Source organism: Suncus etruscus, chromosome 4 (genome assembly GCF_024139225.1).
Source record: "Suncus etruscus isolate mSunEtr1 chromosome 4, mSunEtr1.pri.cur, whole genome shotgun sequence".
Lineage (NCBI taxonomy): Eukaryota > Metazoa > Chordata > Mammalia > Eulipotyphla > Soricidae > Suncus > Suncus etruscus.
The window spans coordinates 77,624,401-77,639,031 of NC_064851.1; the positions used below are offsets into that span (position 1 = coordinate 77,624,401).

The 14,631-nt window shown below is 38.2% G+C and overlaps 1 protein-coding gene and 1 non-coding gene across 2 annotated transcripts in view; one reads left to right on the top strand and one right to left on the bottom strand.

The window, feature by feature from the left end:
* The window catches only part of SEC63 (SEC63 homolog, protein translocation regulator), a 66,013-nt gene that overhangs the window by 31,413 nt on the left and 19,969 nt on the right, over window positions 1–14,631 (bottom strand). Inside the window, exons 3-10 of the mRNA XM_049771173.1 lie at window positions 14,003–14,117; window positions 11,081–11,193; window positions 7,674–7,735; window positions 6,320–6,378; window positions 2,690–2,740; window positions 819–927; window positions 359–453; window positions 128–260 (exon numbers count right to left, since the gene is read on the bottom strand). Coding sequence (XP_049627130.1) covers window positions 128–260; window positions 359–453; window positions 819–927; window positions 2,690–2,740; window positions 6,320–6,378; window positions 7,674–7,735; window positions 11,081–11,193; window positions 14,003–14,117 — 737 coding nt within the window. The remainder of the gene's footprint in view (window positions 1–127; window positions 261–358; window positions 454–818; window positions 928–2,689; window positions 2,741–6,319; window positions 6,379–7,673; window positions 7,736–11,080; window positions 11,194–14,002; window positions 14,118–14,631) is intronic.
* On the top strand, window positions 9,028–9,134 carry LOC126008313 (U6 spliceosomal RNA). The gene has a single exon (XR_007495650.1). It is a non-coding gene; the product is annotated as a U6 spliceosomal RNA (small nuclear RNA).

Here is a 14,631-nt window from a genome sequence, read left to right on the forward strand (position 1 = left end):
TAAAAGGTCCGTGAGAAATTATTTAATTAGTAAAAAGAATAGCAACAAAAACACTGCACCATGAGGTCTAATTAAATGTGTTGCTTTTATAGCACTAAAACCCTGCAGATAACAGAATCATAAATACCTTCTTCAAGGGTCTCAGGAATTTTCATTCTAGCAAGATGGGATAGTAAAAGCACTCTAGCCTTCAGGCTATATGGGCAGGTAAGTGGAGGCTCATTCTTCTTTAAATTAATGCTGCCAATTTCTCTAATTAGCTAAAGTAAATAAAACAATTGGGTTAAATATATATACTTTAAAAGCACTGAATTTAATGCTAAAATGCTTATCAAGGTATTTGAAAGAGAGGCCGAACCTGAGGAATCAGTATATTATCTGTTGGTCGGCTTGTGGCATCTTTATTGTACTGAGGATCAAATTCAGAAGCTCCAGCCAAAACCATGATAAGACCTAGGAAACAAAAAATATAAAAGTATATAAATCAATTTTTTCCCACTCATTTCCCCTCCTAAGATATTTCATTCATCCTAGAGTGAGTTTTCCATGCACAATATTAAAAACATCTGATCTCAACTATTAACAAACATAATTCCTCCCAGAACAGTAACATGGGTATGGGGAAAATGGTTCAAAGAGCTAGAACACATGCTTTGCATTAGGAAGCCCTGGGTTCCACAGAAATAAAGATCAGCAAAAATGACAAAAGTATAGCATTTTCCTCCAGCATTATTAGTTCAGAAGTGAGTATAAAACTACACAGTAGAATTTCTCTGCATAAATGATACAGAAAATGTCAGTTATTTAAATTTACTTACGCTTCATATCCATATTCCGGGTTTTATAAACAAAATATGTATAAATTTGTGTTGTGCGTATTAGAATTTGGTCTCCACTATAACGTATTGAGCGATACCACCATGAGCCCTAAAATACAAATAGAAAGCATACAAATTACAACATATATCAAATATGAGGCAAAATATATTTATAGTTAAATTTTCCAAAATGTTCACAAACGAATTATTACATCAGCTGAAGAAAAAATACTGTTATATGTTTCAGATTATTTATTTCACAAATATTTATACCACCAAAAGACTAAATACCAACCTAACTTGCTACATATATGATTAAAATTTAAGTTTCAGCTAGGAACTGAAAACAAAATAGAAAGAAAACAAGCTACTGTGATCAATTGGTTCCTGACACACAGCATGCTTTTAATCTGACAGTACACGATCAATTTTACAGTTGAAGTAATTTCATTTCACTTATTCTGTATGATGAGATCCTCACACAAATCAATAATAAAAAAAAAAGTAAAACAGGTGATTATTAGTCTCATAAAGAGACTCCTAGAGGAAGTATAAGATCAGAAAGAAAACCACCAGTTAGGTTTTTAGCAAAGAATAAAATCATTTGACTTTATAATATTGTCACATTTAGATTCTATGAGGCTATTGTTAAATAGTTACTCTATTATACTTTCCCCCAACAAAGGAAGGAAAAAGTCATGAAATAAATATAGTATTCTTCCCTCATCTTAAGCAGAGCTTGAGGACTCAGGACAATTCTTAGCAATGCTCAGCCCTATTAAGTCAGCCTGACAGTCCATAAGTAGGCTGGGTGATGCTGGGGGTTCAAGGACTAAACCTGGACGTGTTCAGGGGAGCAAGTTGTGTTAGGGACTAAACTTGGAGCCTTATATGCACTCCAGCCTTTTATGCTATTGTGTCAGCCCTACTTTTCTATTTTTCCTATAAAGTACATGCCCATATATATAATGCATAGTAAAGAACATGAAAAGGTAAACACCAGAGGTCGGCGAGGTGGCGCTAGAGGTAAGGGCCTTGCAAGCCCTAGCCAAGGATCAGGACTGTGGTTCGATCCCCTGGCGTCCCATATGGTCCCCCCAAGCCAGGGGCAATTTCTGAGCACTTAGCCAGGAGTAAACCCCTGAGCATCAAACGGGTGTGGCCCGAAAAACCAAAAAAAAAAGAAAAAAAAAGAAAAGGTAAACACCAAATGTAACAGAATGTAGAGAAATCAAGTTGATCAAGTTGAAAAAAGTGGCAAAGCATGAGTTTGGACACTATAAATACAGCTCTATTATCTAAGTTGTGTGAAATATACTACAATATACTCAAGTATTATTAGCTTTGAAAGACTTCGTTAAATACTTTGGGGCCGGAGCAAATAGCACAGCAAGTAGGGTGATTGCTTTGCACGCTGCCAATCCAGGTTCAATCCCTGGCATCCCATATGGTCCCCTTGAGACTGCCAGAAAAAATTTCTGAGCTCAGAGCCAGGAGTTGCTCCTGAGCACTGCTGGGTATGGCCAAAAACAAAACAAAACAAAACAAAACAAAACAAAATTCCTAAATTCTTAAAATATTTTAAGTTCAAGCATTGATGAATTATACAAATTAAAGTGTATAGAGATATTCCAAAACATGCTGCCAATCCCCTTCCCAAAACGGAAAAACTAGAAATGAGGACCAGAAAGAGTACAGTGAATAGGGCACTTGCCTTGTATGTGGAGGACCCAGGTTCAATTCCCAGCACCCCTTATGTCCCCGATCCCCACCAGGAGTGATCTGATTCTTGAGTGTGGATCCAGAGTAAATCCTGAGTATTTCTGGGTGTGGACCCCAAAAACAGAAACAAAAAATAAACTAGAACTTACCACAACAACCGGAAGGATAACCATGAATGCCAAGCCATATACGAGTAAAACCTAAAAATAAAAGATTGATGATTGCTTTCCCTTATGACAAATTAAAACAAAATTCATAAACACAGATTTTGAGGTTCCAACTATTAAAAAGGAGATTCATGTACTGTCTTATTAAATCTTTACTTTAAAGCTCTATAAGGAAGAGACCACTAATCATTTTCCTTTTGCAAATAGGGACCCTAAAGTATATATATGTTACAGAGTATGTTTTAGTTTATACAGCAAATAAAATGGTGGAGTCAGGATTTGAATCTAGATATTCCACAGCTTCAGAGTCCTGCTTCTTATTCACTAAAATAAATTACTTCTAACTTGACATTTTCTGATATTCTAATAACACCAGCAAAAGTTTCATACATTATATAATCCTGCCAGTCAAAAGTACTTATATAGCCAGTTTTACAAGTAGTTAGTGTGCTGTGATTTGTGTGTGCAAATCATTTGTCTATTGATCTAAGATTTTACTCCTATGGCATGCTCCTTAATCTGGTTGCTAATATTCTTTTCCTTCTCTAGTTCTTGAGTAACTTTAAGCATGATAAACATGCTTATATACAATAATTATGTACCCTCAAGATAAAAAACACTAATCTAATCTACTACAAATTATCATTTAGTAGTCATTATCAAGACAAATTATACACAATAGGATTTTTTTTATTGATTCAAATATAGCGTCTAGATTATTCTTTTATTTTTTTGGTTTTTGGACCACACCCGTTTGACGCTCAGGGGTTACTCCTGGCTATGTGCTCAGAAATCGCCCCTGGCTTGGGGGGACCATATGGGACGCTGGGGGAATCGAACCATGGTCCGTTCCTTGGCTAGCGCTTGCAAGGCAGATACCTTACCTCTAGCGCCACCTTCCCAGCCCCACGTCTAGATTATTCTTAAGAAAACTAAAGCCTGGGGCCCAAGTTGTGACGCAAGCAGTAAGGCGCCTGCTACGCATGCTAGCCTAGGACAGACCAGGGCTCAGCATCCCCTGGCATCCCATATGGTCCCCCAAGCCAGGAGTGATTTCTGAGCGCATAGCCAGGAGTAACTCAAGAGTGTCACCCAGTGTGCTAAAAGAACGGGAAGGAGGGGAGGGGTGAGGTGGGAAAGGAGGGAAGGAGAGAGGGGGGAGGGAGAGAAAGAAAAAGGAAGGAAGGAAGGAAGGAAGGAAGGAAGGAAGGAAGGAAGGAAGGAAGGAAGGAAGGAAGGAAGGAAGGAAGGAAGGAAGGAAGGAAGGAAGGAAGGAAGGAAGGAAGGAAGGAAGGAAGGAAGGAAGGAAACTAAAGCAGAAGATCACCTCTTGCTAAACAGGTTAAAATGATTCCCAATGTTTTAGTTATGTTTATCACTGATTAGAATCTAGTATCCTTCTACCGTCTGAAGCCCTATTGGGAATACATACAATCTCCTAACATGAAAATTAATTTAGCCTGAGTAAGCATGAAAGGAGGGGCTATTTAAAATTTGAGTACTTAGGATAAATACAACAAAAAGTGGTAGATCCAGGCATAGAGATATGGGCTCAGTGGCAGAGCAACTACCTCACAAATATGACGCCCAATAGCAACCTAAAACACCCAATAAATTCCAAGCACACAGTAGTTAGTGAGCCCCAAAACCATGACAAAAAATTTGCAATCTCTAGCATACTGTATGCAAAAGTAGCAACTAAATGTATAACTCTTGCTAGTACTTTAACCACAATGTGGTTGTGAGCACAACTAAAGTGTACACCTCCGGAGCCGGCGTGGTGGCGCTAGAGGTAAGGTGCCTGCCTTGCCTGCGCTAGCCTAGGTGTGACCCCTGCTCCTAGAAATCAAAACCACAATGGGGAAAGGAATGGAATAAAACCCTAGATCTGGGAATGTAACTCAGTGGTAGAGCATTTGCCTTGAGAGGATCTTGATGCCATTCCCAGCATGACAAATAAATAAACCGGGCCAGAGAGATAGCATAGCGGTAAGCATTTTTGCATTGCACACAGACAATCCAGGATGGATGGTGATTTGAATTCTGGCATCCATCTGGCTCCTCATGCCTCCCAGGAGTGATCTCTGAGCACAAAACCAGGAGTAATCCCTGAACGCCACCGTGTGTGACCCCAAAAAACACAAAAAATAAAAAAAAAGCCCTGCTGCAAATAATCACCACTTGAAAGACTATTCAGTATAATTAAATACAAAGCTAAATAAAATATATCTTTTTTTTTTTTTTTTTGGTTTTTGGGCCACACCCGGTAACGCTCAGGGGTTACTCCTGGCTATGCGCTCAGAAGTTGCTCCTGGCTTGGGGGACCATATGGGACACCGGGGGATCGAACTACGGTCCGTCCAAGGCTAGTGCAGGCAAGGCTGGCACCTTACCTCTAGTGCCACTGCCCGGCCCCATAAAATATATCTTTTTCATATATATAAAAGAGCAAATCTGAAGCTAGAATTTAAAGATTTTTACACTAGGGGCCAGAGTAAAAGAGTAATAGCACAGCGGGAAGGGCGTTTGCCTTATACATGATAGACCTGGGACTGACCCAGGTTTGATCCCTGATATCCCATATGGTCTCCGAGCATTCCAGGAATGATTTCTGAGTGTAGAGCCAAGCGTAACTCCTGAGTGTCATCAGGTGTGCCCCCTCCCCCCCAAAAAAAGATTTTAAACTAGGAAGCTGGAGATAAAGAGGGTAAGCGACATGCTTTGCATGCACTCATCCCTGGTTCAAACACAAGGCACCACATGATGGATCCCTAAGCATCACTGGGTACAGCCTTGAAGGCTAGTATGCACCATGGGGTGGGGCCTAGTTAATCCCTAGCACCACAGGACCCTGTAGCACCATATCCTCAGACCCTCACACTGAACATTCAGCCCAGAAGACCAAGCATCACTGAGAGCCAATGTGGGGCTCCCTGGGCATCACCTGGGAAGTACTCCCCTCCCCTGCCAAAAAAGAACATTAAATTTCAAATACAATGCCCCAAATCAGCAGCAAAATATATTCCCCTGCTATCTGAAAGCACAGGACACATGATTTGAGGATGCTCAAAAAAAAAGTTTCATATAGTGGCCGGAGCGACAGCACAGCAGTAGAGCATTTGCCTTGCCTGCAGCTGATCCAGGACGGACCTGGGTTTGATCCCCAGCATCCTCCAAGCTAGGAGCAATTTCTAAGCACATAGCCAGGAATAACCCCTGAGCGTCACAGGGTGTGGCCCAAAAAGCAAAAAGAATATTTTTTTCATATAATTAGTAATTAGAATATTCTAATAATTAGAGTGCTTAAAAATATGCTTACCAAAGCATAATAATTAAGGGGCTAGAAAGATAGTACAGCAGATAAGGTTCTTGCCTTGAACACAGTTGACTGGATTCAGTCCCTGGCACCATATATGGTCCCCTGAACCCCACCAGCAGTGATCTCTGAGCACACAGCTCAGAATATGCACTGAACACTGCTGGGTATAACTCAGACATAAACACACACACATAGTTAAACTAAAAATAATATACCAATTTCTTTTTAATAGCTTACTTTATATAACCAACATAAGGTCAAATATGTTAAAATGTATCACTGAATTCACTCACCAAAATTGAGTTCTTCTGGTCAACTATCCATGCCGGCAAAGCAATTCCAAAGCTTGTGACTAAAATAGAAAGAATATTTGTCTAGAATCTCCATTTTTCATTTTATATTTATTTCCTAAAATTTTGCACACACCCCAATAGCCTTGAGAAAGACATTATGTGTGTCCCATTACATAAAAGTTAAAAGATGCGGTTTATTTTGGACCCATTCAACTGGAAAAAAAAGGCTGGCTATTAGCTCAGGGGTCTGAGATGCGTACCTCATCCACAAGGCTGAATTTGATCCCCAGAAAACATGAACCCTCAAGCAGTGACAGGTGTGGCTCTGGTGTTCCCAGCACTACTGGGCCAGTCTGAGCAGCCCTGTATACCCGATTCTAGCATAGGTCCATCCAGCCAGTGGGACCAATTTCAGCCAGAGTGGCCTCCAGAACCCAGCACATTGCAAAACAAACTTTGTTTTTAACAAACTTTAGAAAATTTATATGGAATTCCTTGATATAAACTATGCAGACTATAAAAGAATTATTAACACTTATTACATTATTTATAAATAATTATATAATTTCACATTTTACCAGAATGGAAAAAAGTCCAAAATATACACCCCTGAAAATCTGAATTCTGACCATACTAAATTTATGCAAACACTAAGTTAACAAAATATTTAAAAACAGCAATTAATATTTTAATCCCATTTTATCAACAAATTAAAAAAGATGAATAATGACCAGTCTTGTAAAATTACTCTATCTTTCAAACTAGTCTTTAGGCAAAAAAAAAAAAACACAAAGTAAAAATTAAAGAAAAGTCTGGGCCAGAGAGATAACACAGTGGTAGGACGTTTGCCTTGCAAGTAGCCAACCCAAGACAGATGGTGGTTTGATTCCCGGCATCCCATATGGTACCCTGAGTCTGCCAGGGCAATTTCTAAGTGCAGAGTCAGGAGTAACCCCTGAGCACAACCAGGTGTGACCCAAAATCAAAACATAAATAAATGGGCCCGGAGAGATAGCACAGCGGCGTTTGCCTTGCAAGCAGCTGATCCAGGACCAAAGGTGGTTGGTTCGAATCCCGGTGTCCCATATGGTCCCCTGTGCCTGCCAGGAGCTATTTCTGAGCAGACAGCCAGGAGTAACCCCTGAGCACCGCTGGGTGTGGCCCAAAAACCAAAAATAAATAAATAAATAAATAAATAAATAAATAAATAAATAAATAACTTATCTCTGTAAAACCTTGTTATTTTAATGTTTCCATTCATAATCTAGAAAAACTCACACATACTTGCCAATCTAGCTAATATTTTCAAAATATATATCAACCCCCCCAAATTTTTAATCATCATTTACCACACCTTGAGGTCCATCTGGATTTCCAAATTCCTCCCAATTTTTCCGGGACTCTTCATCAGTTAAACTATAAAAAAAAAATTGCAAAATTATAAAAGCACATCTAAAAATGCATATTATCAGATCAATTTTTGGGGGCCACACCCATTTGATGCTCAGGGATCACTCCTGGCTAAGCGCTCAGAAATTGCCCCTGGCTTGGGGGGACCATATGGGACGCCAGGGGGATCGAACCGCGGTCCTTCCTTGGCTAGCGCTTTCAAGGCAGAGATACCTTGCCTTTAACGCCACCTCACCAGCCCCCCATCAGATCATTTTAACCATATTTATTAATTACACTTTTCATACATACATCATTTCAACCAATACCACACTCATCACCAATGTCTTAAGGGCCCATTTCAGGCACCTCCCCTCTACCATATAAGCATACTTCTTTAGACAAAATAACCATCAAAACATTGCTTGAAACTATTTTAGAAAAATCTCTGAAATCAGCAGAAAGAAGGGGCATGGGGTATGAAACAGAATAAAGAAAGGGGTATTAGCGAAACACAGCTTATTATTGACTCATGAAATAAAACATTTTATTGACATTTCCTATAAATTATACTCTTTAATTTAGGGGGTGAAAAATGTCATGAAATGTATTATAAACAGATTATTAACCTAGAAAATCTATGCCTATGTACTCTGAAAAAAATAATCTGTATCCAATTAAGAACTCCAAATTGTAAATTCTGATCTAAAGAATATGAGTGGCACTGAACTGAGTGTATAAAGTTAAGTATTACATATTCAAATGTAAGATCTCATGAAAATGTTTAAAAATTAACATAGCTTTAGGGGCCTGAGTGGTAGCACAGCGGTAGGGCATTTGCATTGCACATGGTTGACCCAGGATGGATGGTGGTTCAATTCCTGGCATCCCATATGCCAGGAACAATTTCTAAGTGCAGAGCCAGGAGTAACCCCTAAGCACCACTGGGTGTGGCCCAAAAAGCAAAAAAAAAAATAAATAAATAAAATAGCTTTGAAGTAATATCTTTGCTACTCACCTGAGATTAAACAGTGTAAAAAAGACAGGGTTTTTTTTTTTTTTATTGTTTTGGTTTTGGTCCCACATCTGAGTGTTCAGGGATTAGTCCTGGTTCTATCTGCATTCAGGGATCACTTCTAAGTACTCAGGGCTAAGGGGAACCTATGAAGTGTCGAGGACTGAATCCTGGCCAGCACATACAAGCAAGTGTCGCACTCACTATATTATTGAATCAGATCCAAAGACAGGTTTTATATCTGAAATCCTGAACATATTCAGAATTCTGTAATTGAACTAATGCCTCAAAAATAACTGGTCTTGTGCTTGCTTCGGCAGCACATATACTAAAATTGGAACGATACAGAGAAGATTAGCATGGCCCCTGCGCAAGAATGACACGCAAATTCGTAAAGCGTTCCATATTTTTTTTTGAAAATAAATAAATAAATAAATAAATAACTGGTCTTTCCTCTAAGTTACAATCTGCTATGAAGAAACAAAAATGACCCAACTTGTTTTTTATAATGGGAAAATAAGGAATTTTGAAATAAGAAGAGCAAAGTAAATTCTAAGGACTTTGCAGATCAAGGCTTATTAGAACTACACTCCAAAATTTACTTGAGTTATGCTTAGGCTGCTAAAATTTTACATAAAAATTAGATTCAGTACCATAATTCATAACATATTTAGTAAAATGCACACCTTTATCTAATCTACTTAGATTTTTACAACCTAAAAAGATCTTCATGTCCTGAATATTCCAAATCATTTTAGCTCTTAATTTGATAGTTTATCAATTATTTAAGATATCTGAAATAAACATTCTGTAACTAATATATAAAAATAGGTACCTATTATTCTTTTTGTGGTGTTTGAAATACAGATTACACATCATAACGAATCAGATATTCAACATCCTAAAGACAAAATTATGAACTTAAAAATATTACAACAGTGGCTGGAGAGACATTACAGTGGTGGGGGATTTGCCATGCATGTGGCCAACCTGGCTTCAATCCCTATGGCCCGGGAGCCACATATTGTATTTGTATCTGTTTTGTTTCTTCATTGCAAAATAAGATATATGCAATGTGCATAAGAATTCGTTCATAAGTTTTGTTTTTACTATAGTCAGACCCTCCAATGGTCTGAGGGACAGTGAACTGGCCCCCTGTTTAAAAAGTTTGAGGACCCTTGCCTATATGGTCCCCCAAACACCACAGTAATTTCTGAGTGCAGAGCCAGGAGCAAGCCCTGAGCACAGCTGGGTACAGCCCAAATAGAAACTAAAAAAAGGTAACATTTTCGTAAAATCACCTGAAAGCTGAGAGGGAAATTTAAAACTGCCCCCAATACTAAAATTAACCACAAAGATATTAAATAATCTTGATTTATTTGATTCCTCTGAAATTCTGAACTGATTTGAAGATAGCAATGAAGGCATTACAACACATGGCAATCAGAAAAAATACTTGAAGGAGAGACATGGAAAGGAAAGGAAATACTATTGGAAAGATAACTACCTCTAGAATATGCAGTGTAGAAAGAAAATACAGTACATACTTCAGAAATTATGGGAAGCACTTATTGCTTATTAGGTATTTCAGCCTTATGAAATCTTCATAGATAATATCATTAAGTCCTCAAAATAAAACAATTCAATATAAGAGTTCCGTGGAAATATATCTATCATTTGTCCTAAAGAACTCAATTAACCTTTACCTTATTTTTTGTAATACTAATTTTAATTTTATAGCTTATTCCATTTTCCAAAAATTATACTCATCTTTACTTTTTAAAGAAGCCATATTGCCCAAATAAGAAAAACAAGTATAGTTTAACTTAAAAGTCAAAAACAAAAATAAGGTGTTATATATATACTACATCATCTTCTAATCAGTAAAATAGTTCAATGAAAATAGTTCAATGAAAGTATCAGCAACTACTGATAATTTCACATGCAGAAGTACTACTCTAAGTTAGGTTGCAAAAGTACTAGACTCAAGATATGAGATAAGATAATAATGTATAATAATAATAATAATAATTCTGTTTTAGTTTGAAAGAAAACTTTTTATCACTAAATTTTTTAATGACTCAGGGAAAGAGAAAGAGAGAGACAAAGAGTGAGAGAAAGGGGGAGGGAGAGAGAGAGAGAGAGAGAGAGAGAGAGAGAGAGAGAGAGAGAGAGAGAGAGAGAGAACGAGAGTATGTGTGTGTTAGTTCAACAGGCTAAGCCTGCAGAAGACCCAGGTTTGGTCCCTAGCACTGCATGGTCCCCCACTACCACCAGAAGCAACCTCTGACAAAGCCAGTAGCGGCCTCTGAGTATTGCAAGTGAGTGGTCCCAAAACAAAAACAAAACATGCTTACGCTGCATATGCTTTCGCTATTCTCATGAACATAACTTCATCACCTCCTTTATCTGGATGATATTTAAGTGATAGCAAGCGATACTGCTTCTTTATTTCTGCTACTGTTGCCCCCTAAAAGGAAAAGCTGTACATTAGTAAAAATAGATGTACTATCATAAAACACAATTCACTCCTTTTTTTGGGGGGGGGGGGTTGGGTCACACCCGGCAGCACTCAGGGGTTCCTCCTGGCTCTATACTCAAAAATCGCTCCTGGCAGGCTCGGGGGACCATATGGGATGAGGGATTCGAACCACCATCCTTCTGCATGAAAGGCAAACACCTTACCTCCAGGCTATCTCTCTGGCCCAATTCACTCCATTTTGAACTAAAAATATTAACTTGATATTTTCAGACAAAAGTGAAGTTTTAGTCCTGTGTATACTTGGTCCCAAAAGTTTTATTCTGTGTATTTTTTAAGTAAAAACGTAATTATTGTAGGGAAGAGCTGAGAGATATTACAGTGGATAAGGCTCTTTTTTTAAATAGAGCTAAGCCAAGTTTGATCCCTGGTATCCAATATGCTGAACCTTCAGAAATGATCCCTGAATGATCATAGAGCCAGGAATAAGCCATGAACACAGTTCATTATGGTCCAAAAATGAAAAGGAAATACAGAATATCTGTGCTTCTTTTTCTAATGTGTTTATTTTATTGTGCATCTACTAAGTGAAATTTAGTACTAGGCAATGATGAGTTGAGGATAAACCATATTTAGTTACTACACTTAGTGCTACATTTAGTTAATCTGGGAGCCAACCAAGCAATGCTCAGAGATTACTCCTGGCTCTGCACTCAGGAATTACTACTTCTGGCAGTGCTTATGGGAACCAAATGGAGCTCTGGGGATCAAACCTGCTACATTTAAATAAAACAAAAATAACACAATTTGTTAAGTCATTAAATGTTAATTTAATGTTTACCTACCAACGAACAATCATAGTAAATTAAGACAGCTAAAAACTCAAATTCAAAGGTTAACTAACTTCTTTAATATCATATAGAAAATGTGGTTTCAATTGCTTGCTAATACTTTAAAAACTCAGTAATTTTTTTTTTTTTTTTTTGGTTTTTAGGTCACACCTGGCAGCACTCAGGGGTTACTCCCAGTTCTATGCTCAGAAATCGCTCCTGGCAAGCATGGGGGACAATGTGGGATGCCAGGATTCAAACCACCGTCTAGTCTTGTATCGGCTGTGTGCAAGGCAAATGCCCTGCCGCTATGCTCTCTCTTCAGCCCAACTCTTATAGTAAATTTACCTTATTTCCAAAACTCTATTTCTATTAATCACTTATTCATAAGTGATTCACTTATTCATAAATTTTTGACATAAATGTTCCCAAAACCTTTAATCTTAAAAACATCTCTCAATGACCATAATCATCACAGAAAATAAATGGATATTATGCAAACTTCTCAAAAGCAGATAAATAGAAGATAAACAATTCTTAAGGGGCTGGAGCAAAAGCAGAGCAGGTAAGAAGTTTGCCTTGCACGCGGCCAACCAAGTTTGATCCCTAGCATCCCATATGGTCCCCCAGCCAGTCAGGAGTGATTCTTGAGCACAGAACCAAGAGTAATCCCTTAGAAACACTAGTGTGGCCTGGGTGAGAATCACATTAAGTGATGCTGGGGATTGAATCCCAGTTGGCTGTGTGCAAGGCAAACAACTTACCCGCTATGCTATAGCTTTGTCCCCCAGTTTTGTATTTCTTGATCAAACCACATAATGAGTAGAAGTATAAGAAAAGTTTGTGGGGGGAAGTATTAAATTATATGGGAAAAACACTGATAACTCAACAAGAACGTGGATTATAACCAAAGTTAACCTGATTTTCTGAAACAAATGACACCAGTCATCTGTAAAGATTTTATAAAAACTTAACAGTTTAAATGTCAAATATTATATATAAAAATCTTATGACCCAATATAAATGAATTTCCTGCTTTTAACAGTCTCATCTTCAAATACTCTTAACATTTTTTTAACAAATTCAGATTAGTATTTGATAACAAACATCTTCTGTAGCCTAAAACTCTTACATTTAAGAATAATGAAGGGTTTGAGACATAGTACTGGAATTCATCTAGCATGTAGCTGACCCCATGGTTTCCACCAGCATCAACAGGAGTGATCCCCGAGCACTCCTGAGTGTAGCCAAAACCCATGGCCCTATTCCTCACAAAAGAATAACAGATGTGGGGCCGGAGCAATCGCACAGCTGTAAAGCGTTTGCCTTGCACAGAGCCAATACAGGACGGACCCCGGTTTGAATCCCAGCATCCCATACGGTCCCCTGAGCCTGCCAGGAGCGACTTTTGAGCACAAAGCCAGGAGTAACTCCTGAGCACCGCTGGGTGTGACCCAAAAACAAAAACAAAAACAAAAAATGGGGGCCGACAAAATAGCATGCAGAAGGACGGTGGTTTGAATCCCGGCATCCCATATGGTCCCCCGTGCCTGCCAGGGGGTGATTTCTGAGCATAGAGCCAGGAGTAACCCCTGAGCACTGCCGAGTGTGACCCAAAAACCTAAAGAAAAAAAAAAAAAAAAAAAGAACAGATGTGGTCTCCTTTTTTAATTAAAAAAAATGCATGAAGGTAGGGTGTTTGCCTTGCATGCAGAAGGACTGTGGTTCAAATCCCGGTATCCCATATGGTCTCCCAAGCCTGCCAGGAAAGATTTCTGAGTGTAGAGCCAGGAGTAACCCCTGAGTGCTGCCGGGTGTGACCCAAAAACCAAGAAAAATTAAATAAATTAATTAAAAAATATGACCAAAGCCTGATTTCTTTAGCATAACCTAATTTCTTTTAAATATGAGTCAATAGTATTTTCATAGGATCACTAAATTATTCTGCATTATATAAAAATGCTACTTACGGGATCCAAATTTAATACTTCATAAGGGTTGTATTCTTGATATTCTCGGTCTGTTTTGGAAACTTTGTATGCAAGAAATAAAAACAATGCCCATCCTGCAAGCAGAACTATTTTCCTGTTTAGGAAAAAGACATATGAAGTATAAGAAAATACAGCTATATGGCATTCCTGTAAAAGTCTAACGACTTTGTCAAGATTAAGACATACAGCCATATAAAGCAGTCATGTGTAACCACACTACTTGTTCAATCATGATCATATCATTTCAGTATATGAAAGAATAGACAAAAGTTTGTGACTTTAACAACCAACTTCATGCACCCCATCATCACATAACAAAGTTGCATGTAAATATAATTCTATGTTTTTTATAAATAAAGATGTCATAAATTATAGAAGTGGAAGATGGAGAGACATTATAGCAGGTAAGGGCACTTGTACACAGTTGAGCTGGATTCCCAAATGATTTCCCAATCCCTCCCAGAAGGGACCCATAAGTGCAGAGCCCAGAGTACATCCAGAACACTGCCAGTTGTGGCCCCCAAATAAAAACAAAACAAACAACAAAGTGTGTGTGTATATATATACATACATATATTAGATATATATGAGAAAAAGAAAAGTAAATC